The sequence below is a fragment of the Erithacus rubecula genome (genome assembly GCF_903797595.1).
Source record: "Erithacus rubecula genome assembly, chromosome: 11".
Classification (NCBI taxonomy): domain Eukaryota; kingdom Metazoa; phylum Chordata; class Aves; order Passeriformes; family Muscicapidae; genus Erithacus; species Erithacus rubecula.
Window position 1 is genome coordinate 23833802 of NC_136663.1, and position 25561 is coordinate 23859362.

Sequence of the window (25561 nt, forward strand, 5' to 3'; positions counted from 1 at the left end):
TGCATCCTACAGCTCTAATTTGCTTCCCTCCAACTGCAATTCACCATTTGAAAAAGGATAAGATTCTGAAAAGGTGATGTCTATTGAGAGTAAAAAAACAGCTTACAAGGTCTCAACTTCCAGCATCTTCTTTTAATAGTTCTTCTTTAGTGTAGGTGAGAATTATGGTAGGCACACATTTAGAGAGTTTAGCATCTTTAATTAGCATTTCTAAAAACAGTTTTATTTGCAGTAATTTTTTTCAATTTCCTAAAAGATATTTTATTCCAACTATACAGCTCTAATGTGATCTTCGTTTCTGTGTTTGCTGTTGCCACTGAGGATGCTCAGCACCAGCATTTGGAGAGTTGGTGTCAAGTCTGTAAATTATATTGTTCATCACTCCTGTAGCAGCAGTAGCTCACTGCACCTTCTTAAAGACTTGCTTACATGTGACGCCACACACTCTTATTTCCTAGGAAGAGAAAATAATCAAAAAACCACAACTTTTACTTAGGACACAAATATTACAGATTCATGTGTATGTCCAACTGGATTTGAATCCACAATTTTCTATTAAATTAGACTGGGAGGCTTGTACATACTTTAGCCTTTTTTTATCCTATAAGAAGCCATGTGGCTTAGGTGTGTTTTCTGCTAGAAGATGGAGCAAGAGAAGTTATTTTGGGATCTCAGATCTTAAATGGCCAAATATGTTCCTGGTGCATTATTCTCTATTTGCAGTGAGTAATATGCAACTGCTTTAGGCCTTTGAAATGGGCATTCTCTATTTCAGATACATAAAGGAGGGGGGATGGGCTTGCCTCACCAGCTCTGAATCTGTCTGGTGATGACTGGTAGCTCAAGCCCAGAAATTCAGAAATCAGGGTCCACTTTAGCAGCACAGAGCACATGGCCTCAAAAGGCAGATGAGTGCACAGAAGATTTGCTCCAGGTCTGTCAACCAGCACAGCAGTGAGGTTTGCAGGGGCCTGAGCACCTTGGATGAATAAAGCTCCACCAGGGCTTTTCCAACCTCCTCCCCCTTGCTGATCTCTGGATCTCTGTGAGCCGGGCATGAGTAGGGGCAGAGTTTCCATCCTGGGGTGGATTTGTGAGGCTGTTGGTGTTTGCCTCTTCACCCATTCCTGTTCCTGAAACTCCTCAAGTCTGATCTGAGAAGGGCACACAGGTGTGTGCCTGGGGTGTGTGCCTGTGGCAAGGTTTAGGTGCAATAAAAATGCTCTTAAGGGACATAAAGACAGTGCTTATGCATGACTTAGCAAAGAGATGCACTTTCCAGTTCAAGATGAGACTTTTAATAAAGCTCATGGAATATTTTGAGGAAGTTTCTTATTTCTTACGGGGGAGTTTAACAAAATGACTTTAAAAAACCTTAAACTAGGTCAATAACCTTAATTGATATATGTTGTTTAGCCACAATAAGAGAAAGTGTTTCATGCTGAGTTGGTGGAATAACAGACTGATGCAGTGACTTAGGACCTGTTCTGTTCACTCCTGCAGAGGTAACCCAGAAGAAGGAGTGTGCAATAAGGGCTGAGAGATCTGCTGACAGTGACAAAAACTACAGAGCAGAAGCAATCAATACAATAGAAAAGGGCAATAAAACTCAAAAGGAAACGGGGAATGGTCACTCACATAAAATAAAATCTAAAAAGAACTACAAAGAACAGACCACAGAATGAAATGAAGAAAATAGGAAGCAATAAACTGCTAAAGGATGTGGTCCTACTCTCTGCAGAAATGTGAAAAGAGTAAATTAACACTTGGCTTGGTGTGTAAAGTTCAATAGGATCATAAAGCTATTGAAGTATCAATTTTTTAAAGGTATCAGAGCACTCTCAAAAGGACAGGACCTAGTAATCTTAACTGGTCAAAAATAAGATACTAAAGGGAACTCTACTGTACTTTTAATGGAGAGAGCTGCATTAACAAGGATTAGAGAAATAAAGAGGACATCTTTTGAAATTCATTAAATACAATAAGTGAGGAAATTGAAATATGGAGGAGTGGGCTCTAAAATACTTGGTTACTTCCATTGCATGAATTAATTTTGTATTGACTGCTGGGTACATGGGAGACAGACTGTGGTAAATTTTCCAAATGCCAGTGAATGAATGCATGAGCTGGCAGGTATGATCCAGAACTCTTCCCAACCTTCTGAAAAGCAGCACCAAAGCAGTCAGAGGAGTGTGGGAATACTGGAAGGTGCTTCTTGGAGGGAGTGTGCATGCACAGGGAAGTCGGGCATCTCCTTTTCATTGCTGCCTCCCCTCCTCTAGGTGAGCCCATGGCCTCAGCTTGAAGTCCTCTCTTACACAGCAACTTCTCCCTCCCTCTGCTGCACAAAGTCCATTCCTCTCCTAAACTGGATTCTGGGACTGCCAATATTCCTCAAAATTATGTTTAGTAATAAGAGGCTTGGGGTACTTCTGCAAAGATTTCATAACTCTGCTACTGATTTGAACATTTAGAAAATATCCATTTAGATTGCTGGATGCTAATAGTACTGCACAGTGAGGAGAAATGGAGGCTGGAGTTTATTATCCCAGCAGGAACACTGCCTTTTACCCACACTGATGAGAGAGTGAGGATGCTATAAAGGGGTATAGGACAAAAGAACAGGCATCTTCTTTCAGGTCCTGTTAATTTAGAAAGATAAAAATGATGATCAGAAAAAGCCATCAATTTCAAAAGCTTAACTGCTATTTTAGCTCTCTAGGCAATAATGTGGCCTGTAATTATTTTAAAAGAACAATGGTGTATTTTCCCTTATTGTTGGGTGCTTGGTTTCACAGCTGCCATACTGAGTATTTTACAGACTGTGAGGGACGTTCTGGTAAATGTCTTCCTTGTGTGAATATTTCAGCCTGGTGAGTTTGGACAGACACTGAGCACAGAAAGATCATTCAAAATGGTCAGGCTTTGTAAGGGACATACAACATAAATACTCCAAATGAAATTGTTGCTTTAGAAAAAACTCAAATGCTGCACCAATACACAATTATGTCAAAGTAAGCCAAAATGACATACCACATTCCCTGCTGTGTTATATCTAACCATTTGAAAGGAGGGGCATTCAAAACCTCTCACATGATCTTACCAGGTGCATTTCATCTCCTTCAATCCACTGGGTCCAACCACGGCCTTCCTTCTCTCCATTCTGTACACAGAGCAGCTTATCTCCATCCCAAGACACAGTGGTCTAACAAAATAAACATGGTTGGTATTACTGTAATATTCTCTGATATTAGGATTAGTTTCTGTGAAGCAAAACTTATCTATAATGATGAGTGTATCTCATAATAAGAATGATTGGAGAGTGTTGTACCACTTAGGATAATTATGGAATAAATGATGCTGAACAGAAAGTTGCTGCCTAGCTGCCTGCCAAAAACTGGAAGGATAAAGCAAGCAAAAATGTCACCAAAACCATTGTGTAAGAGCACACTCCTCTCTCCCTGCTGAAAAATGGAGCAGTACAAGGGCCCTGCAGCCTAACACTCTATTTGCAAAAAGAGATGAAAACTTAAGATCCGGTTTGGCTTTTTTCACCCTATGAATGATTCCCAGCTCCTCTACCTGAAAACAATTCCCATTTCCTGGCACTGAGGACAAACAAAGCTTTTCAATACTGAGCTGTCTTTTCCTCATGTCTCAACCCACCTTCCTTCACTCAGCAGAGTGGTTTGGAAGTATCAGCAAGTTGTTAACTTCGCCAGCATCCTGCTTTTTGCAACTGAGGCTGGGGAACTTCTCAAGCCACGACTGGCAGAGTAAGCCAAGAGTCAGGTGCAGAAATCAATACTGCACTTCTGTGAATATTGGTGCTGTCCTGAGGGGTTCAGTAAAACCTGATTCATAAAACTCCTTCACTGTATGACAGTGCATTTTCTCTGGTTAGCATTTACTGACAATTTGCTTTTCCCATCTCCATAATCCAAAGAGAAGCAAAGCTCTGTAAAAAACTGAAGAGGGAAGAGTGGTGACAGTTTGTGCTCCATGAGGATAGTTCAACATTAATATTAGCACATGGCCTGTAAATTGGCTTGTTTGAAGGCACTCTGAGGACTAAATATGGAATTGCTGTCTACCTTGTGAAAGCCTTCAGCCACTGCTTGCATGAGCAGTCAGATACAGGGAGATGATGAATTCTGATCTGCCATTAAAGAACACTTACTGCATCCATCCTGTGTAGTTCCTAAGAGAAGAAGTCAGCCTACATTCTTCCTTCTGGTAATTAAACTCAGTTCAATACTCAAAACCTATCCAGTTCTGTTTATTTAATCTCTGTATGTCACAAACAATTAATTCTTAAATGATAACCATGACAGCCACTATCTTTGAATGAGTGCAGGCAGCAGCCTCCTCCTGTGGGGAGCTTTAGACTAAACCAGCATGGAAAATGAATCACTCAGTGCCAGGATATATCAATGTGGGCAAGGCAATGGATTGATCCCATCAGTCTGTCTGCACCACAGGAGGGCTAGTTTAGAAAATACATTGACAAACTCTTCTGTTCTCTTTTGTAAAGTGATATATTTAACCCAAGCACTAGATAACATTTGTGAAACCATATCCTTTTAATGCAAAAAATGCTAATGCAGGAAGGAACAAAACATTTGGGTAAAGCTGTAGTTAATGTGGTCACCATAACCTAAATCCTGTCCCAGATCTGAATCTTCATACATCCACTGAAGAGATAGAAGATAACGAGTAACAGGAGTCAAAGAGAATAATGTTTCATTTACAACTTAACATATCTACAAATTTCTGATTCTAAAAAGTGAATATAACAGAAAATTAACGATGATTTGTAGATGTGAGGGATACTTTGGAATGAAGCATTTTTATGTGGAATATTGCTTAGGAACTGCACTTATTTATCCATCAGCATAGTTTAATCTTTAGTCTAGCTAAATAATTAAATTTGGTGGGCTTAGATGTGAATTCGGAGCCAATACACCATGACAAAGTAGAATCCAGCTTCATTAGCCTACTAATATTCGAAGCCAGTTGTGTTATACTGACTTAGTACACTTGGGGAAATAGAGAAATATTTGTAGCAGTACAAGGAAATGTTAACTTTTTAGCCTCCAAGGGTGATTGAAATTGTTTCACCTCAGAAAGCAAAACCATTTTTTTCTCAGGATTTGTTGTTTTTCCAGTCAAGATTAGAAACTGCTTTTTCCAATTTGGTGAAAACCACGAAGAGCCTAAACCCACAGACATTAACCAAGCTGTCTTATCAAACAATATTCTCAGGTATCCTCCACCTTCCCTTTGAGAAATATAAATACTGAGGGGATATGAGTAAACCACAGAATTCCTGATTTCTGAATGTAGCTGTTTTGTTTTGAAGGTTATAAAGGGCAGAACACATTGCAAGAGAACACAATGTCATTTTCTTTGTTAGCAGGAACAACCACTTCATAACAGTAAAATTCATCAGTGGCATCTGTATCCTTTCTTTAGGTCAAACTGCAATGTCTCAATATCTCTTTTATTAAACTAATATACAAGATACAAAATTCTCTTTTAACTTGGATTGAAACACATCCTTCCACCAAATATCTCTACTGAGACAAAAGTGAGTGTTAGCTGAGGTTGAAGCTGTGCACTGGCTGCTGCCAACACCTAACCCAGAGCAACACTTGCTTTACAAGATTCCCAAATATTTGAATCAGAACATAAAAACAATGCTCCAGAAATCCTGTAGGGCAAACGTTGTATATATAATCTCTCTTGCCGTATCAAAGAGCAAGGATTTATTTTTGAGGACTGGATCAGGATATTGCCATGGCACAGTCAGGAGCCAAGCACTGGAAGACTGGAAAGGCAGCTCTGTGTGACCCTTTGGTTCTTCCTGGCACACAGTCCCAATATAAACAAACGCTTTACCTTTAAAGCTACTTTTCTTAGCAAAGTATGCCTTTGTAATGAACCTGGTTTGCCCCCATTTTGGTAATACCATTACCTAAGGGTTGCCTGATTACAGAGCTGCTGCCACCTGCCAGGAATGACTGAAAATCCTCGCCAGGATTTGGGAGACAGCAGCCCAGGCACACAGCCCCTGTCCTTATCCTTGTCTGGCAGAGGGGAGAGGCAGACAAACTCGGGGGACACTGGAAAGCCACAGTTTCCAGTAACAGAACCAACTGGCTAAAAATGGAGCATTTCTCTAAAACTTTTTTGAGCATCTTGTACTACTTGAAAATAAATGGAAGACATTGTTTATTCCTTTCAACTACAACATAATCTAGTTCACCATAAGCAAGCTTAAAGCTTGCTTACCACTGCTCATACTTAACCCTAAGATGAACATCTAGGTCACATGCATGTAATTCTGTAGGAAACTTCAATAGAGAATGGTGATGGTGCAATTAGTCAACAGTACTATCAGTAATTCTCAAGGGAAGTCAGAAAAGGTGATGTAGTGAGGTAAAAACCAGGGTGTCTTGCCTCAAGTTAACTCTTCCCAAAAATTCCAACCACCAATATTGCACATTTTTCAGATTATGTACACTTTGTTCTAATACTAGAGAATGGAGCTCTTCTGGGAAGTGAAAAAACCTTTGAAGCCTGAGAACACAAAAAAATGTTCAAATTTTCTTTAGTTTTATGGCATGGTTTCTGTAGTGTTTCACTTTTTGTGTACTTTAATATTCTCCTTTTATGACTTAGGCATCCACATACTTTTGTTAATGACTTAATCTCTTTGTGTTATGAAGTTTTAAATCCATATGCCTAGCACCGCCTGAATCTTCCTGAATATTAAAGTTGAAGGAAATGATAATTAAAATTTTCTCATTACTGTTTCCAATTATGAGACAAGGTAGATTTATTAAATTAAATACTTAGTAACCCCTAAACAAATTATTGACTACGCATCTGCTTTTCCTTTAATAGCAGCAACTGTAGTGAAATGTTGCACAATTTCAGCTTCCAGTGGCAAATCATCCTGACCAACAGGCAGAGACAATGACTTTTGCAATTTCCTGAAATAGTCATCAAATGTTATCAGAGTACTTTGCATTTCCCAGTGAGGTCTAAGTGCAAAGACATTTGGTGCTGGCTCTGTAGAACATTTCTCATTCTCCTGCTGCCAATTCCTGTATGCCTGCCTGGGTCAGGGGCTTGGCAGCTGAGGGTACAGAATGGATTTCACAGATGAATGGAAGAAAATAACTTTTTTCCAAGTAGTTCATGAACATTTTTTTGTTAATGCTACATAGATTTTTGACACATTGCCTTTACAAGTATGAATTGCAGCCCCCACTTTTCATCAAAAATATGTTATTGATTTCCTATCTCTAGCAGAAACACAGCAGCACCAGTTCTATTTTTCTCCTGCTTCCCTCAGAGTGTTGTCTCTATATATAGAGCAGCAAATGACTGCAAAGCTAGGAGTGCACCACACTCTCTGCTCCATCTCCATCCAGTAATTCTCAGCTTGGGAGAATAACAGCCCATTTTACAACTGTAATTATGATCTAAGAAGGATTAAAAAACGGAAAGTAATTTTTTTTTTTTTAGGTCAGGTGAAACAGAAAAATCCAATTTGAGCTGTGGCTTGTAAATAATACCAAAGAAAATACCCTAGAATTTTTGGTCAAACACAGCAATATCTCCAACAAGGTATTTAACAACTTCTCAAGATAAACTACTTCATCTGTACTAAGTATCAAGGTGATATAAAAACCTCTTGTAAACAGTTTCTTTGGGGAAAAAATGAAGATTTGATAGAATAAAGTCATGTTGATGGCCCAGACAAAGTCTGTGAGGGGAAATTCTGCCAGGTGGTCACTCCCCATGGCCCCTGTGCAGGAGCTGCTCCAGGGGGTACAGCCATGGGCAGCTTTGTCATCTCTCCCCCCGAAACCCCTTTTGTCTCATTACATCTGCATCTGCAAGTTCAGCAACAGAAACTACTGAGAAAACAACAACAAACCTATCAGAACAATTCCTGGAAGGATTCCTGTCCTTTATCTCCAGATCCTGGTGCTGGCCAAAGGCTGAACCTGTTCAGACATGCTGTAGCTCAGTCATTGCAAAGTCTCCTTTGCTTCTGCCATTGACAGCATCACCAGGGGCAGCACTGCTAGAAAAAAGGCTTAGGACTGGATAAAAACATTTTTGATAAAAGGTAAGCTGTTGTCAGATAGGATCAGATCATAAATGTTCCAGTTGCTTCTTCTGAATCCCTGCTCATAAGAGCAGCAGAGCAAAGCAAAGATGAGATATGTTCCAGGGAGTAGGACAGTGAAGGTGCACAGCTCTGGGCTATGCAGCTATATGTGGCCAGTATTTTAGACAGTACACATTGTTTTATTTCTTAAGAATGGTAGCTTTTTTTCTTACTGAAATAAAATTGCATACAACTAATACAAAACCAAGAAAACTTGTGTATATGCCATGTCAGAAAAAAGAGTAAAACCCCTCACATCAAATTCACTCTGTGCAAAGATCAGAATCCATTCTAAGATGCTTACTGTTTAAATTAATGACTATGACTGATTTATCCCATGTAATTTTGGCAAGATACAATTGTACATAACACTAATGGTTTGTCATTCAAAATTGGATTTTTAAAGTCTGGTTCTCAGCTTTACAGCTGATTCTGATTGCTCTTTCTGCATTTATAACTCTCAGAGCTTTTTAGAGTTCACAAGAACCTATCCAAACACACATTCCCTGCAGAGCCTCAGTAAACTAGCAGCAGTTCTGTGAATAGCTAGCTCCAAAGCTTCTAATCAGCCTCATGCCTTAGACATGAATCCAGCCCTGCAAAATGTGAAGTTTATGATATTTATACAGCCCAAGACTCAGATAATCTCATTTGCTATCACTGTGCAAATGTGCTGAGCACATCGCTTACAGGCAGTAACTAATGCCCATGGAGCAAGCAGGGTGGTACAAGGCAGGAAAAAGGAAACTGCTCCTCCCCACTGAGGCACAGACAGAAGGGACCAGATTCCATTCTGACAGAGCCTGAGACAGCCCCAGGGTGGACTGCTCTCTGGAGCCTCAGAGGGGCTGACTGGAGGATTTTACTTCATCACTTGTTGAGAGCCGTTTGTAAAGGGCCAGAAATACCAACAGAAAACTATCATAAAGTCTACCTCTTTAATATTACACCTCCCCCCTCCCCAAAATAAAAAAAATCAGGGATTATGCCAATGAGGAGCTGGGGAAATTACAGTACTGCAAAGAGACAGGAGGCACTAAATCTGAGAGAAGACCAGCCTCAGAAACAGTGATTCTAAAATATGCTTGTCCCATTAAAGTATAGGAGAAAATACTTACAAGCCCAAAATGACAGCACTGGAAGGGCAAAGATATAAAACAGCTAAATCAGAGGGACTGAGTAAAGACATGATGCTGATCTTGCATCTCACTAGGCAGGCACAATTTATTTTGAATCTTCTCATCCTACGGGAGATCCCTCCTGCAATTCCATGTGCTGGAATGTTGTTTGTTGGCTGGTGTTTTTCTAGGAGCAAAGCCTTAATTCCCAAACCTGCTCAGAACTAGATTAACAGCTGTGAATTCCATTTGTGTAACAGAGGAACCTGCCTAAATAGTTAAATAAGCTTCACGAACCATGTGATTTTGTAAAAGGGCTTTATTCTGATCTTGCAGGGGTATAAATCAAATTATAGCCAAAACAACTACCCCCACTGCAGTTTTCCTGAATGCAAATCTGAGAAGAATCAGTGTCACATTAGGCAGGTTTGTTAATTAAAACAGAGCCACGATCAGTTTTGAACAACCTCCCTCCCTTCAGCAGGATTTGGCACAGTCAGGTGTCTGTGAACAGTCCTTGAGTGTCTGCTTCAAACACTGAGATTTCACATGGTAAATGTATTCTAGGTCTGATGAGGGAATTCCACAACTTCCAAATCCTCCTCACCCTACCCCAGCAAGTCTTAACTAGGATTAGAAGTTCTGATAGTTCCAATAAACGAACCTTAAACACCCACTTGCTAACTTATTAATGGTTATATCCCTCTTGCATTCAGGTTTAGGTAACTAAATGGTTAAGATGTATTACTTCCCACATTCAGTTTAAAATTCTTGCAATTTTCTCTGTTTCCCAGTTCCCTGCCTTTGTCATTTCATTTCCTGCTTCAATGGAAGAAGAAAATTACTGTATCAGAGAGCACAAGGTTCTGAGTTACCAAAGCACCTCTCACATGCTTGGACAAATACTTAGTTACAACACAACTGTCATTCTCCTCTTCTATATTTAGAACATAAAATATTTCCTGATTTTTTTTACAGATCACTTGCCCTGAGTTTCTGTCAAAAGCAATTAATTCTTCATAGCTCCTGAAAATGTAAACTTCCATTTTACATTGGTACTCGAAACTGCCAAGTTTTTAACAGCTCTGGACAGTTAAGTACGATTAAACTTGCAGAAAGGTATCTTTCACAAAATTTCCAAGTGAAGAAAGAAACTGTAATTTATCTAGGAGATCCAATCCTGGGTGGAAAGCTTGAGGAGCATTGATGCCAACTACCATTTGTGATCTCTCCTGCAGTCAACTATCCCCATCTTTGGTTTTGCAGAACACAGAAACAGCATCTTTAACTAAACTGCAGGGCTTTAGACCTTCCCAAGTAGCAAATTTTCACTTCCCAACAGAAACAACATCCTAAAGAACCTGATGTCACCAGCTGCTGTTCCCTCCATCCCTCCAGAGAACAGTCACCCAAAAACATGTGCATGCAAGAACGCCAGGCTGACGGTCAGAAGGACAAACTGAAATTGCTAAGGTTTATCCTTCTCCATTAACTCCCTGATCCAGAATGTTCAGACAGGCTCCTAGGAGTGACCAACTATAAAAATGAAAGAACCCTAACTACAAAGGAGGCTTGGTCTATCACACGACTATCAAGTTCCTAATGTCAAAACTTCAACTTCTTAAATAAGTATTGGCAAAACTTTTTAGCCCTTCCTCCTCACAGACAGTATTGATTTGGAATTACTGTAGTTACATGTTACTCTAACTGGCTCAAGGATATGTTTTACAGCTGAAAGGTGAACACAATTTCAGTGAATTGCACACAGGATCTAATCTGTCCACTATGCTGATATTATTTTTACAGATAGGTTAACTCTAGCTAGATGATATATTCTTCATTAAAAGAAAAAACAATCCACACTTCTAGGAAGGATTACTTCTATGGTTATTTTTTGCTAGTCTCCTGATGATTGCTCTGCTGTATAGATTAATGTTTAATGTGTAATTTGTCTTATCCGTGTTCCTTTGTAGTGTTCATACATCCAGCTCCTTGGATAAAACTTGCCCAGTGGTCTGCTCAGTCTGCAATGTAAATAACAATAACTGATTCCCAACCTCTCCCATTACACAGGCTGACTATTAATGATTAAGCCATTTATGGCATGCAGTTCCACAGGCTCTAAGTGAACAAATGAAACACCAAGAATGATATTCAACCTTTGCTTTTATGGTGGTTTTGTGTTTCTTTGTAACACCACTCAGGGAGTGGTCCACTATATCTTATAACCTCCATGACTCTTCTCTCACAAGATTCCTTCTGCACTGTTGGAGTAATCTTGCCTGACATTATGATTATCAGATTTGGACTGAAAGTCACTTCACAAAGACAGCTTCTTGCACTGCTTTGCATTGACAAAGGAGTAGAAATCTTTAATAAGATAATTGAACTAGAAAGCATGATCTGCTGCTACAAGGCAAATGGAGCACCAGTAGTCAGAGACCTGAATTATCCAGCTACATCTGGAGGCTACAAAGAGACACAGAGATATCTGGGGGGGGTTTGTGGAATTACATCCCTAAGTCCTTCTTAAAAAACAGCCCAGTCAGAGACAGTGACTATCCATGTTTGTTTGTTTGTTTGTTTGTTTGTTTGTAACAGGCAGGAAGCTGCTGCCATACCTTCTGCTTTCAAGGCTGAATAAGCATTTCCCACTAAACAGTAAACAGAGAAATGTTTGAGTAACCTTTGAAAGTAGCCAGAACTAGGTTCTACTCCAAATCAATCAGCTGTTGTAGTGACTGAAATTCTCTCTCTAGTTTCTTCTTCCTGATTTAGTGTTCTGAATCCTTCCCTTACCACTCAATTTAGCAAAATAGGGTAGAGAATTTTGGCTTGTTAAAAATAATAAAATATTACTTCTTTCCACCATGCAGAGGATGGTTTAGTTCTCCTTCAGATGAGAGTTTGATGGTACTCAAGTACAGCTAATGTTTACACAGGGACAGTTCTGCGCACACACAAACCTTTGTAGCAGATGTTTTGACCACTGCTATCTTTGATGGTAATTTAATCACCTCAGTCTTAAAGATTTCCTCAGGCTCATAACTGTTCAGTCAATCTGGACCTCAATATCCTGATTAAGGAGCATTCCAGGTGCCAAAATCACATGATGGCATTGGGGCACTTTCCTAAACACAAATGCACCTGCTCCTCCCTTTCATGAATGTTCTATTCTGTACTCTCATCAGACTTGTACCCTCTGTAACAAGGACTACAGAGGGATTTTCTGAGGCACTCAGTAGCCAACCATTCTTTTTCTCTAGTCTTCAAAGTTTTTTCTTTCCTGCCATAATCAGAACAAAAGCAAATTTGCAAATCTTAGTGTGAGAGAAATGTATTAGTTTTAAATAGCACAATCTTTCTCAGAATGGAAACCTATTAGTTCTCTTTTATGAGATTTCTCCTCTCGAGACCCTCCTGAGATAATTTTCTTTTATTTGTCAACTTCCTCACTGTAGAATATTGCCAGTGTCATGCTGCCAAACTAATAGGTGAGAACTAGCTATTCTCAAGTTCTTCCCCTGCAAATTCATATTTATCAGTCCTAAGTTAAAAAGTAAAAAGAGCTCATAAAACAGAGCTATGGTAAAACAAAATCCTCAGTGTTTGCTTAGTCCCTTCATAAGATTTGTTCCCGTGGGATAATTAAGTATGTGCTTTAATAAATACACCCAGGCAATCTTTAAGCACTTGGCCATTCTCACACAGGAGCAGTGCCTAACCTTGCAATCAGCGGATTTCCTCTACTGTAAAACCTTACTCATAAAAGACATTCTAGAAGTGACCCTAAATGTCTTTTTGACTAACAAACATGCCAGTATAAATTAGCACAGCTTCACTGAGGTTATTATCCACTGTTTGATAATACTACTTTGTGCTCCTGATTAAAATTAGTATTATTCTAATCCAAAGGCATGCTCAAACTGTAGGTACATTGTGACAAAGTGAGAATTCAGGAATAGCCACCAGGATGGTTAAAAGATGTGGTCTGTGAAAGGTCTCAGGTTATCAATAATCCTTTTTGTCCATTGCTACAGTTCCACCTCTTACCATGCACTTGCGATCGTCCACCCCCGACAAATCCTCCTCAAACTCCTTCCCTATATCAAATTCCATGATGTAGTTTCTGAAAGTGCTTAGCGTTTTAATGATCATATGATCCCCGTTCTGAAGGATTTCTTTGTCAGGCTTTAGCAAGTTTGCTATTTTTCTTACAGCAACATTTACATCTGAAAAAGAAAAAGAGTTATTTTTACCCAGAAAAGTCTTCCACAAGAAGAAGCTTGTTGCTTCTAGGGAGAACTGAAATGAACAAAGATAAACAGATGTCCAAAATCTTTCAAACCAGCCTTCCCATCCAGAAAAAGTCTGTAACCTAATTTCCTGTAACTTAAGTAATTAATGTTTCAATTTTCTGATTATGTGGAATCTTTTAAAAATAACATCTCTATTTGACAGTTAATAAGACCTCTATTATTTCCACAGAGATACTAACACAACATCAAATACAAACACACAAAATTGTATTAAGTACTGCATTTAATCTTTATTAAATATAAAAGTTTTACTGTTTTTCAAATTACAGGGTTTTTTATGTTGGAATCCACCACTTACCCCTTCAAGCTATGTAGTTTCATGTCTGTTAATGTAAGCTCCAAGGTGGTAAAAAGTAGAGGCTGCTTAAGGCAAAACAATTTTGCTTAAGGCAATTCTTAAAGTGCATTTCTGAAAAAAAATACTTGTCACAAAAATGATTGTACAAGAAAAAAATAGATTCACGTAAAGAATAAGACAGGTAGCATTTATTGATTATTCATCCAAGAAGTTTGAAGGGAACCTTACCCAGTGCTTTCAGATACTCCTCAAAATTGTCATTGCTGACCATTTTCCAGTACCCATTGAAGTCTGCAGGCATCCCTGCTCCAGGTAATTGTCAAAATCACAGGCTCAGAGCCGTGGGTTGATTGTGCACCACACAGCTCACTGCCTTGCTTTGTGGCAAGTTTGAACTCTGGTTTCTTTTATCTCTTTTTTAGACCATGGAGCTATGCAAGTCCTTCTAATCCGATTATTGTTGAAGTGCTGCCTTTAAATCCTTCCACAAGGCTGAACCTCTGAGATTTCTAATGACAGCATGATGACTTGATTGAAAATGAGTGAAATATTCACCTTTCATATCACCTGAGTAAAGGAAATCCATTTTAACCATATCTCCATTCTTCATGCCACTCAGAAACAAACCCCTTTCAAGTAGCTTTAGTTTAGGGTATTAGTCAAAGCTATAAAAGTGCTTATCTTGTGCAATTTTGACCCAAATTCTTCTTTGTTGAATAGGTTTCAACTACTTTATGCTTTCTTTCAAGAAAACAATCATGCAGACCCTTTCAGTCAATGCCATTTGTGTCTTGTATTCCTTTAACTTGTTCTACAAGCCCCTGAAACCTAGAGAACCACCAGTGGAAGCTGCTTGGCCAGTTTCCAGAACTAGTCTCAGAAGGACCAGCTAGATGGAAACTTGTATTAGGCAGCAGTGGTTACCTGTACAGTGATAAATGCTACATCACTGCTGCATTAATTGTTTTAGTTAAGGAGCTCTGAAATACAGGGAGAGCATTTTATAAAGTTCTGTATTCTTTGAAAGTGGCTCCTATCAGAAATGAGACACTGAATCAGCATAACAGACAACCAGCAGAGAGGAGCATGGATTCTCCCTGCTAACACCAAGTACTGAGCCTCTCAGAGGTTTAGATATGATACAACTGAAGCCCCTGCTGGATATTTTATCTACTCTGGGGCTTTGGCAATTGCTTGCTCTTAAGAAGACTCTGGATCAGAGAAGAAAAGAAACCTACTTTAAATGTGGGGATGCGGACTGTCAGTCATTTGAGAACTCAAGATCCTGGCAATCCCAGAAGCAGCATGTGCATTTTTAAGAGCTTGCAAGGAAGAAACATTGATTTCCATCTCTTGTCCAAATTGCAAAAAAATCAAAAAGCTATTCAGGGTTTCATAAAGTCAAAGTTTAGAAATAATATAGATTTAAACCTCTCTCTCTCAAGTTATGGTTCATTGTATTTTGCTGTTCTAGAACAGTAAGGATTGCAGAAGTACAAGTTAAGAAAGTACTGTGTTTGACCCTTAAGTCATATTTATTGCCTCATTGAAATATTGAAATACTAAGAAGATTTATTGTGAAGATCTTCTTTATTTTCACAAGGAAGCTGGGGTTTTTTTTGTGTATTTTAAGCTATTCAGCAGAGCATCCCAAATTTCTTGAGCACTACCACACACAGACTCATGGATTTAAAACACCATGTGATTTCAAGAAATTTTGGACTTTTCCCTTCATTATTAATAAGAAACAACTTTCTCAAGAAATCTACAAGCCAAAGCTGCTGGTCTGGCAGGGTACACAGTGCAGGACTCAGCCCCTCAGAGGTTTATTGCTGTGTTTGGCAGCCTGAGAGGCTGCAGCAGCTGGCCCTCGTTGGTGCGCTCGCTCTCGGCAGTGTAGACGTTGTGCTGGGCGATGTAGGCAATGACAGAGTCTGGGATGAGATATTTCACACTCAGCCCCCTGCACAGTGCAGAGCGGATCTGAGTGGCACTGATTTCATTCTGGATCCACTCTGTCACTAGAAAAATATTGTGCTGATATTTAGATAAAAGGTCTGATTCCTGAATGAACTGAGATGGATCAGAGCCAGCCCGGCTAATGCAGACCAAACCAAACTTTTCCACTATTTCTTTGATGTCTTCTTCCTTCCAGAGATTGGGTGTCTTAAATGTTTGTAGAAAATCAGCCCCACAGAGCAGCTTTAATTCTGGTAGAACTGGAAAGACAAAAAGAAATAACACATTCTTATCCTTTCTCAGTCTTCTAGGAAGCTTATATTTAAAATTGGTTTTAACTCGTCATTTCATTTTTCTTCTAAAATGTATTTTTAAAATAATTTACCTTTACTCCAGGCTTTTTTTCAGAAGGTTGCAAAAAAATTCAGTTTAGGTTTTTATGTATCTGGTCACAATTACTTTATCACCGACTTCATCATCACTCAAAGCATATTGAATATTGACTGTATACAGCTAAAGGAGAATTTTTACTCCACTCAACCAATCCAAAAAAGGGAAGAAGCAAATAAAGAGAAATACTTCAGCACAAAGATTAGACTTGGTTGAACCTAGCTACTGCCCTGCTGTTCTTTATTGTCTCTATTTCTTATTTGCTGTTCCCTGCCTAAACCCCAGCACAGAACTTTCTTCTCAAACTTCTTCCACAGCTCTCACCATTATTCCACCTGAGCGTTGTACAAAGATTGACCAAATAGTTTCACAGCCTTGTATTCATGTGAAATGATGGGCAAGGGTGGAGGTTTGCCTTTGCTTTACACTTATTTGATGGTCAGCACATCTGCAAGTCTTGTACAAACACCTTAAAGGAGAGATTCAGAACCTAAGAAACGTTCCAGTGATGATGCATGAAAAGCATGACTACTTTCCTCCACCAACTCTAAAGATACAACTCCTCAACAACCAGGAACAACTGAAATGTATTATTCATGTCCAAGAGATGCTACAACACCAGAGGAAAAAGGCAATGTATCAAAAATCCAGCAGCATCCTGGCAAGCCAGAGGGCTAGGGAAGATGATTAGATAGGAAACTGGAAACGGACATTATTTCCAGAGCCTGCCACGCCTCTGCTGCCAATAGGAGCTTCTGTGGCCAGCAAATATCAACTAGTGCATCACTGCTGCACTATCCATACACTCTGTCCATTCTAACACTACAAGTAGAATTCTAGTAATCCCTGGATTTTTCACATTTTTTATTAATGTATTCTGTGTTTTGCAAAACAAGCAGAGCCACAATGTATGTCTCTGACAGAGCTAAAGAGATGCTTATAAAACCAAGAATTAATACAACTCCAGGGTCTCCTATCTGTGCGGGAGCTGTTACAAAACAACTGCCCTAGCACTTATGTTGGCATTTGGCATGGCTTGATTTTGGCATGCAACCCTCCAACCCCCCAAACTCACCAGCTACTATGTTCAGTTTTCTCACTACTAATCTGTTAAAGCTGTACAGTTCTTAATGCTAACCACAGCACCACGTTTAAAGCATGAACCAACCTGGTTGCTGGGAAGAAAGGGAATCCTCCGTAGAGTTTTCTGTGGAATGTTTGTTTCTCATGAACTCCTTCTTGGACTGGAACGCTCTGAGTGCTTCGTTATAATGGTGCCTGCAGTTAAAATAAAGGCTTCTGTGTGAGGTAATCCTCTAAGAGATGCAACAAAGAGATTACCTGGCACTTTCCCATTCTAGAACAGCGTCTACTTTTATGCCCCTTGGATTTGAATACCATTTGTTAAGAACTTGGGTCATTCTGCCCTGAGATTAGTATCAATGTAGTTACATTCTGTGGAATTCACAGGTGATCTCCTTAATGGCATCCTGGTTTGCAAATCCTTTTTGAAATTCTACCATTATGGTAATTTTGGTAGCTATGACATTTAAAACATAGAGATTTTTTGCCTGAAACAGGATTAAATCTCACTTCAATCACTAGCTGTAATTTCTTGACTAAATACAACCCCTCATGACAGTGTTTTTGTAACGTGTGCTCTGTTTTGGGAAGGAGACATTCTTGCTCTCTCTCCTTCTCTTCTCCATAAAAATATGTTCCCTGAGTTTTTCCCTTGCCATTTTCCTGTTCATTTAAATTAAAAGAATCACAATTCTGAGAAACTAAAAATTCTCATTAGATTTTTGACATCTGCTGTGCTTCTAATTTTATTGAATTCAGAGCCAGGAAGGCAGGCAAGGATCCCTTTGCAGGTTTTTCCAGGTTTCTGCTACTTTATCCTTTCACCACTCCTGACTACCCCTGCAATACTGGTATTACTACTTCATGACAGTGGCCTTTTCCTTCCAAATCAGCACAGCCTTGCTTGTTCAGAACAGTTCCTGCCTTACACCATCCTGAGCCAGGCCGAAGCATTGCTCATATTTGCATAAGCCAACATTGTCTCAAGGATACAAGCTCCTGGTCAGACAAGACCAGCAGACACAGAATCAAGGCTGTGCCAAATTTCTGTGTAGCACATACAGAGCCCCAGTGCCCATCAGCTCCTATCCAACTGCAGCAAGACAAACGTTCTGAGTTCCAAGGATCAGTCTGAATCTGGTGCATGTACAAAGCCCCAGCTGACCCTGGGAATGTCTGCCTTAAGGAAGGAATTCACAGGCTCTTCAAACCAGGCAAACACTTTAGCCACGGGAAAAAGCTACAAATGTGTCAAGAACCTATACCCAGGCAAGCTGCAAAGCTGCCTCCAGTGATTTCTGATGCTCAGCCACTGGCCAGAGAAACTGCACAGCCAAGAGGTGAAGCACATATGGCAGCAGAGAGTGGGTACCAGGAGCTTGGTCTGTGCCTTCCCACACATCTAATTTTAACCCTGCCTTGCTGTAAACAGACTGCTGCTACGTACAGCCAAGCACACCGACTGTGTGTTGTGCTCTGACATTCTCAGGCCAGGATTCAAAAACAAGAACACTTGCCAAAGAGCTCCCTGCAGGAACAACGTTACAACCACTGCAAAATCTGAGCTGCCCTGGGTCTGTTCAGCAGTTCAAGGGCTGGAGCAACTGGGGTTGCACTACATTAGGTACAGCAAAAAGGACAAACACATCTGCCAGCTTCTTAAGCGTTTTCTGAAATGTGCATGAAGCTTTGAGTAACTACAGAGCTAAATCACAAGCACAACGAAAGTTGGGTAATGCAGATCTTTGCCAATTTTTAATTACTCTGTAGTAATAGCTGCATGCCAATCAAATCCACAGGAGCAATGAATGCAGTCCTTTGCCTACTGACAGCACTGTTTCCTTGTCTAGGCACACTCACAAACAGCAGCTAAGTGGAAAACAGCTCTATTACGATCCCTCCTCCTCTCTAAGAAAAGACTTGGGATAGTCTCCAAGACTTCCATACTCATTTAATAGCACTGCTGTAAGTGGGATTTGAGCTTTGCTGCTTAAAATTATTTCATGTCACAACTACTTGGGATCCTCTGCAGAATCCACAGATTTTGATGAAATGTGACATTTTTATTGCACTCTGTTAAAACAAGTACTGTAGGAAATTCACATGTTTCAGGACAAAATGTTCTACTGCAGTTAAGTGTACAACTCAAACTACTGGTAAGAAGAGACATTTAGGTGCAATAATGATTTCCTCTGCCTTGCAATAAGAAAATCTCTTTCTATTGGTACTGAAGTTTCTTACCTGAGGGAGCTTATAGTGAAAGCAGCAGTTAGTCCTTAGTTTTCTGAGAAGTGATGAACCTACAGATTGACTCTGAAAGCATGTGAAGAACAGCTCTACAATAAAACACTGTCTGTTTATACTTAGTAAGGATCTGCTAAAACCAGCTCTTTTTTGTCTTCTTCTTTCACCTGTGACACTTAAAATACAGTGTAAAGCACCATCACCTTTCATCAGAATGCTGCTTCCCCATTCAAGGGCTGAGGTTCAGGACTGAATTAGGGAACTTGTTCAGCTCATTAATGCATATCAACATTTATGGACAAAAAAAGATTTAAACTAATTTCTCTTCTTAACAGGCAGTGATTTCAGAGTTTTGTGGATTGACTAATAAAAGCAGAGGTTCACTTTCAAGGCAGATGGGAAGTTTGGCTGTTCATACCACATTGATAATATTTTGCCTTAGCAGAAAATCATACATAAAGGTTTTACTTACTGAAACTCCTATCCTGTAGAATTCTGAAGTGGATTTATAATTTAAAAACCCAATCTTACAACCAGTACTCACTTCAGTTGGAACTGTGTAAGACAAAAGTAGGATCACCTGATCTGTAAGATTTGGGACTACTTCACAGGAGGAAAATTGTTTAACTGAACTGAAGTTTAGGCCAAAAGCCCCATACCTAGACAATACTACAGGACAGCACTTGGTGACTTCTCACTCTGGGACATACAGTTATGACTGGAGAAAGAATAGAGTTTTCTGCAAAGACAGAAAACTTCCCACCCTGACCCTGCTCTGCTACCTGGAGGGAAGGGGCAAGAGGACCAATTGGATGTCTGTGTTCCCTCAGGGAAGCAAATAAAAACAGATCTTAAAGCCTCTACTTTATCTTGTAAGTTTGTAGTGAATTCTTATGGATGCTTTTTCAAAGTAACAGCTCTGGCTTTTAACTGCTTTCACATAGAGCCACAAGAGCTTTTGGGGCAGCTGTTGGAGGGTGCAATTTAGAATTTTGAACACCTGCTTCCCTAGAAAGTAATCTAGAAAATGGGGATAAAGATAAAGAATTGGTGATAGCTCTTACAGCACATTTGCTGTAGCCTTCCGTGAAGGCTTTCAGTTTAATGGTATCTGTTACCTTCTGTAGTACCTTTTCCAAAAAGCAGTTAGAACAAGAAATTTGTGTTTTCACACCCTGCCCCATAATCAATATGCATTTATTACCATATGGAAAAGACATGTTTCAAGGTCCTTGCATTGAGTTTTGGACAACCTGTTTAATTTCTCCTCTCAGCACAAAACCACAGCAAACTCCAAGATTTTCAAGAAAAAAATCACAGTTAAGGGCTTGGGCTTAATTTACCATTAGAATTAACAACAAAAATTCACAAGATATGTGAATAGATAAACCTGGAGGCATACTACTGCTATCATAGCTAACCTGGAACAGAGATGCTCCTGAACAACAGAATCATTTGTGAACTCTCTTACCTTCTGATCACCATCTCTCTATTACTTGCTTAGAGACCTACACCCAAGAAAGGTAACATGAGAGGCAGGAACTTTTCCTGCATAACCAGCAGTGGCCATCATTTTGCAGAGGCTTTCCACATGCATCCAACTACTTGTAGGACATGAGGGCAGTACCATGGTCATTGCCCAGGTCTGGGGAAAGCAAATGAAAGATTCCTGGCAGGGAATCCTGCCTTGCCTGGGTGTTTTAGAGTTCTGTGCATTGATGTGGCAGCCTGGCAGATTTTTGGCAGTCAGTAATTTCATGAAGACAGGAAGAAGATAATGCAATCACCTTAGTACTTTCACTGTCTCTGTCCACATGTCCTGCTCGCTCTCCCAGGGATCCACCCGGATCCAGTCCGAGGTCTCCAGGGCCAGTTTGGCCATCGCCACCCGGTGCCTTGCTGACACCAAGCCTTTCTTCCCATAGCTATCACTGACAGGAGACATTATGCCTTCAATCACCTGGTATCTTCCTGAGGGGAAAAAAAAAAAAAAAAAAAGAAAATTAAATTCTCTTCAGAGAATCTTGAAAATTTAAGGTGGATAGAGCCTTGGGAGCTCACCTAGTCCAAGCTTTTCAAAGGATAAATTCCATGGTTAACTTCAAAGTCTTAAGATGCTATGAGCAACTTGATTTGGGCTTTGTTTTTAATCCATTCATAGCAATTACAAAAGTAAAATGCAAACATTTTGCTCCTCTGTGAGCTGCTCACAATTGCTATCATGTTTATCCTAATAAATGACCCAAAAAAGAAAGCTGGGTAAACAGACAATTTTAAACCACATGGACATAGTCAAAATTGATGCTGCAAACTATCAAAATTGTTAGATAGATTTAAGTTTCATAGTCCAGTTAGTACAGCTTTGATATAGCCACAGAATGACTTAACTGACCACTACTTTGTTCTTAAAGATCTGATCTTGTTATTTATCAGAATCACTGTGCCTTTCTTTCTGTTAAAGCAAGAATTACAGCATATTACTGCAGCTGTAGTTGATGTGATTCAGACAAATCAGAAGATTCAAGCACAAAGATGGGGCTAATGGAGTCTAAAATGAGACTTGGAGCACTGTGCTCCACATATCAACTCAGCAGCCCCTAAATGCATTTCTGTCTGGCTGACCATGTTAAATACATCTGACAATATGACCCTGGTTTTCTACCCCTGTAACACAACGTAATCATTAGCACAACAGACTGGTTAGATTTTGCAGTTCTGGCCCCAAACCAGAAAACAAAAATAAAGCACCACCAGAATCTGCAAGGCTCGAGAAACTGAGGAGAGGGAGAAACTGAACAGAAATGAACAAAATTATTTCTAATGTAACACATGCATTTTAAATAACTATGACAAATATGATACTGAAGAGGAAGAAAACTCTCTTCATTTTTTCTAATTCAATTATTTTAACAAAGAAACTTCAATGCAGTATGCTATCTTTATTGCTTTGCATGGAAAACAATACCCCTGACATTTCTCAAACTGGCACATGACAATTCAATATTCTAACAATGTCACTCTAGCAATGTCTCACTTATTTTGATGCAATAAAATTTTCAAAAGAACTTAATGGAATTCAACTTTAAAAACCAGCATTGAGATTCAATGAGATTTACATCCTCTTAAGATGCCAGTTCAAACAGTCCTCTGTTTTAAAATATTCTCATTACAGGCAAAATGAACAAGATAGAATGTTCCAGAATCATGCAAAGATGTGTATATAATTAATTCCATCTCTTGATTTGAAATTGGAAATAATTCCACTTGATTTATGAACAACAATTATTCTCTCGTATTCTGGTATTATACAGTGCTATAACAAGTTGTCATTTAAAGGGAAAGAAATTACAGTTTAAATTAATTTCTCATTTAAAGGGAAGGAAACTTGAATACACTACTTCGTTAACCTTATTAAAAGGTTTTTTCTACACGATGATTTTACTTTGCATGTTTCAGCTTCTTTAAGTTTCTATGGATATAAGTTGTACCTTTATACCTCAAATGAATATATTGAATAAAAAAACCTAATATTTCTGTGAGCTCATGCTAAGCAAGAATGATATGGGTCTGCCATATCCTTGTGAGAAGGAAAGATTTCAATCTCTTGTCTGCCCTAGAGTTGCACAAATGGGGTGGGATGAGCTCCTGGTGCCATACCAGCTTTTTCCCACACCAGAAATGAAACCAACTGGAAGAGAAAAATCAAGGCTGATAACACTTTAGAGAGTCAAACATGGGAATTGCTCGAGAAGATTCACAACAGAGTTACCCAGCACTACAAAAACAATATGCACAAGAGCCTTCCACACACACATACAAGCTTTAGCTGTCAAAATACAGGAAATAATTCTATTACTGGCTCTAAATAACTTGTTTCCTATTCAGTAATTTAAAAGTTCACCTGTTCAAATATGACCCTCAGTTTTGGCAAGCGTGCAAAGAGGAAATCATTAAATTCTGTCACCTTGGGCTCTTCTTAATGTCCCCTGCAATTCTCTTCTCTCTCCCATAAATTATTACAGGCTGCTTCAAACCCTCCTTGGTCCAGAATTATCTTCAAATTCTATTCCTCTGGAATTCTGTTTGTTTTCATTATGAAGTATGTTATGATTGCTTGTGCTAAATATGTGCAAAAATCCTCCAAGCCCTTAAGTAGCTTTGTTTTTCAAAATGTATCTACCAAAAGCAGCAAAAAGTTTCTCTTGTAATGAACTTACATTCTCTAAGAACTGTTTAAGAGAACTGGCTAGTGCTCAGAAAATGAAATGTAACTAAAGTAATGAAAGACTGTCCTTCAAGCATGTTAAAGCAGATTAAGAAAAATTAAGGAAAACTAAATAGGTATTTAGTTTTCTGTTATCAAGGTGTCATGTAAATTGCCACAAACACTAACATAAATTGTAATGCTTAATTAGCTTATTCATACTAAAGCAAATTCATCAAATGCCATTTCATACAAAATTGTTTGTGTATTTTGGTGGGGCTTCTAAACAGTAATTTGTTCCGGTACTAGGTCTGGAATTCACTGAGAGAAATTATGCCAGAAGTAAATAATAAAAGTAAATAACCACTATACAAAAGCAAATAAATTAAACACTTCCAAACATTTAACTCTTGCTAACTACCAATTTTCTTCTCAGTGCCAAAGGAAAGTCCCCCAAGAGAAGCTCTGCAGCTTCCTGGTGTTACCCTACCCAGTGAACAGGAAAGCATTTGACAGAACCCATTAATAGTGTCAGATTTCCCCCAGTTTTCATAACATAATAACTCATTATCCTTCACCTTCCCCTCACATTTGTCTTGCCACAGATAAAACACCTTGTCCTTCACACCCTCCTCCTTTGGTCTCACTTGGAAACCTGGGGATATAAGTAGCCTCCACTGGCAACACTTGGGAAACAAGATTAGAAAGTATCTCAGATAGATTGATTCTAGTAGTATTTCTTTGGTCTTCATGGTTAAATGAGGAATGGAATATAGCCTCAGAGAAGAAGAAGTGCCTGACATTAGGTATTAACAGACTCTAAAGGCCACAGTCATTGCAAGTTATTGCAAGTCATTGCAAAAAACAGATTTAAAACAAGAGACTGAATCTCAGAAAATTTTAGCTCTATCTGAGGATGTGTAAAGTGCCAAATTCAAATGAGTAGACAGAAAATCCAGATAAAGAGAACGATTTGAGTAATCCAGGCTCACACAGCTATGTGTGTTGTATTTAAAAGGCAGCATGACAAGATTTATTGGCTGATATTACCAGAAAAATGATTAATTACTTGACATGTGGCAATGAAACTGTACAAAGCATCAGAAACCCAATGAAATGTCTTAGTTAAAATAAGGATGTATGAAATATAAGATTAGGCAGCATTAGAAACTGATGTGATGTACAAAAGCTGGCAGACAGAATTACTGGAGATGTCAGTCAGGATACACACATCAGGGATAGTCACATCATTCATGGCAGTGAAACCTGCCTCTGAAATCACAGAATCCTGGAATTGTTAAGGCTGGGAAAGCCCTCTAAGATCATTGAGTCCAACCAGAATCCCAGGACTAGAACATGCCCCCAAGTGCCACATCCACACATCCTTTGAACATTTCCAGGGTTGGTGAGTGAACTCCAGTCAAGCTATGGGCCATCTCATTTCAGCCTGATTTGTGATGGAGCAGCACCACTGAGGCAGCAGGAGGATGAAGCCATTCCCAAGCCTAGGAAAAATGTCCCTCACACTAATGAATTAATTCCTCACTCATTTCAGGCATCCAGTGTTGATGCCAGCTCCAAGGTACACTGTTCCCTCAGAGAAGGGAATCACTGCTGCTTCAAGTCAGACAAGCCCTGCTCTCCAGCCCCTCCATCAGCTCCCAGGCTGCAGCTGCTGCTGCTTCAGCAAAGAAGCTCCAATTTCTCCTCTCCTTCCTTGTGTAACCCAGAAGTGGAAACAGGGCTAAAACAGGGCTA

At 39.4% G+C, this 25561-nt stretch overlaps 4 protein-coding genes across 7 annotated transcripts in view; 1 reads left to right on the plus strand and 3 right to left on the minus strand.

The window, feature by feature from the left end:
- On the minus strand, window positions 1–14289 carry RBP1 (retinol binding protein 1). The gene is made up of 4 exons (XM_079315429.1): window positions 14152–14289; window positions 13360–13538; window positions 3104–3205; window positions 1–454 (listed from the first exon to the last, which is right to left on the minus strand). Exons 1-4 carry the CDS (start codon window positions 14222–14224, stop codon window positions 401–403), a joined length of 408 nt encoding a protein of 135 aa, XP_079171555.1. The 5' UTR covers window positions 14225–14289; the 3' UTR covers window positions 1–400.
- MRPS22 (mitochondrial ribosomal protein S22) overlaps window positions 1–25561 on the plus strand; it is a 403791-nt gene that overhangs the window by 58241 nt on the left and 319989 nt on the right. The window lies entirely within an intron of this gene.
- RBP2 (retinol binding protein 2) overlaps window positions 1–25561 on the minus strand; it is a 56616-nt gene that overhangs the window by 22326 nt on the left and 8729 nt on the right. The window lies entirely within an intron of this gene.
- NMNAT3 (nicotinamide nucleotide adenylyltransferase 3) overlaps window positions 14084–25561 on the minus strand; it is a 20509-nt gene continuing 9031 nt past the window's right edge. For all 3 annotated transcript variants that reach the window (XM_079315423.1, XM_079315422.1, XM_079315424.1), the window contains exons 3-5: window positions 21387–21570; window positions 17441–17550; window positions 14084–16142 (exon numbers count right to left, since the gene is read on the minus strand). In XM_079315423.1, the coding sequence (XP_079171549.1) occupies window positions 15742–16142; window positions 17441–17550; window positions 21387–21570 (695 nt within the window). In that variant the 3' untranslated portion in view covers window positions 14084–15741. The remainder of the gene's footprint in view (window positions 16143–17440; window positions 17551–21386; window positions 21571–25561) is intronic.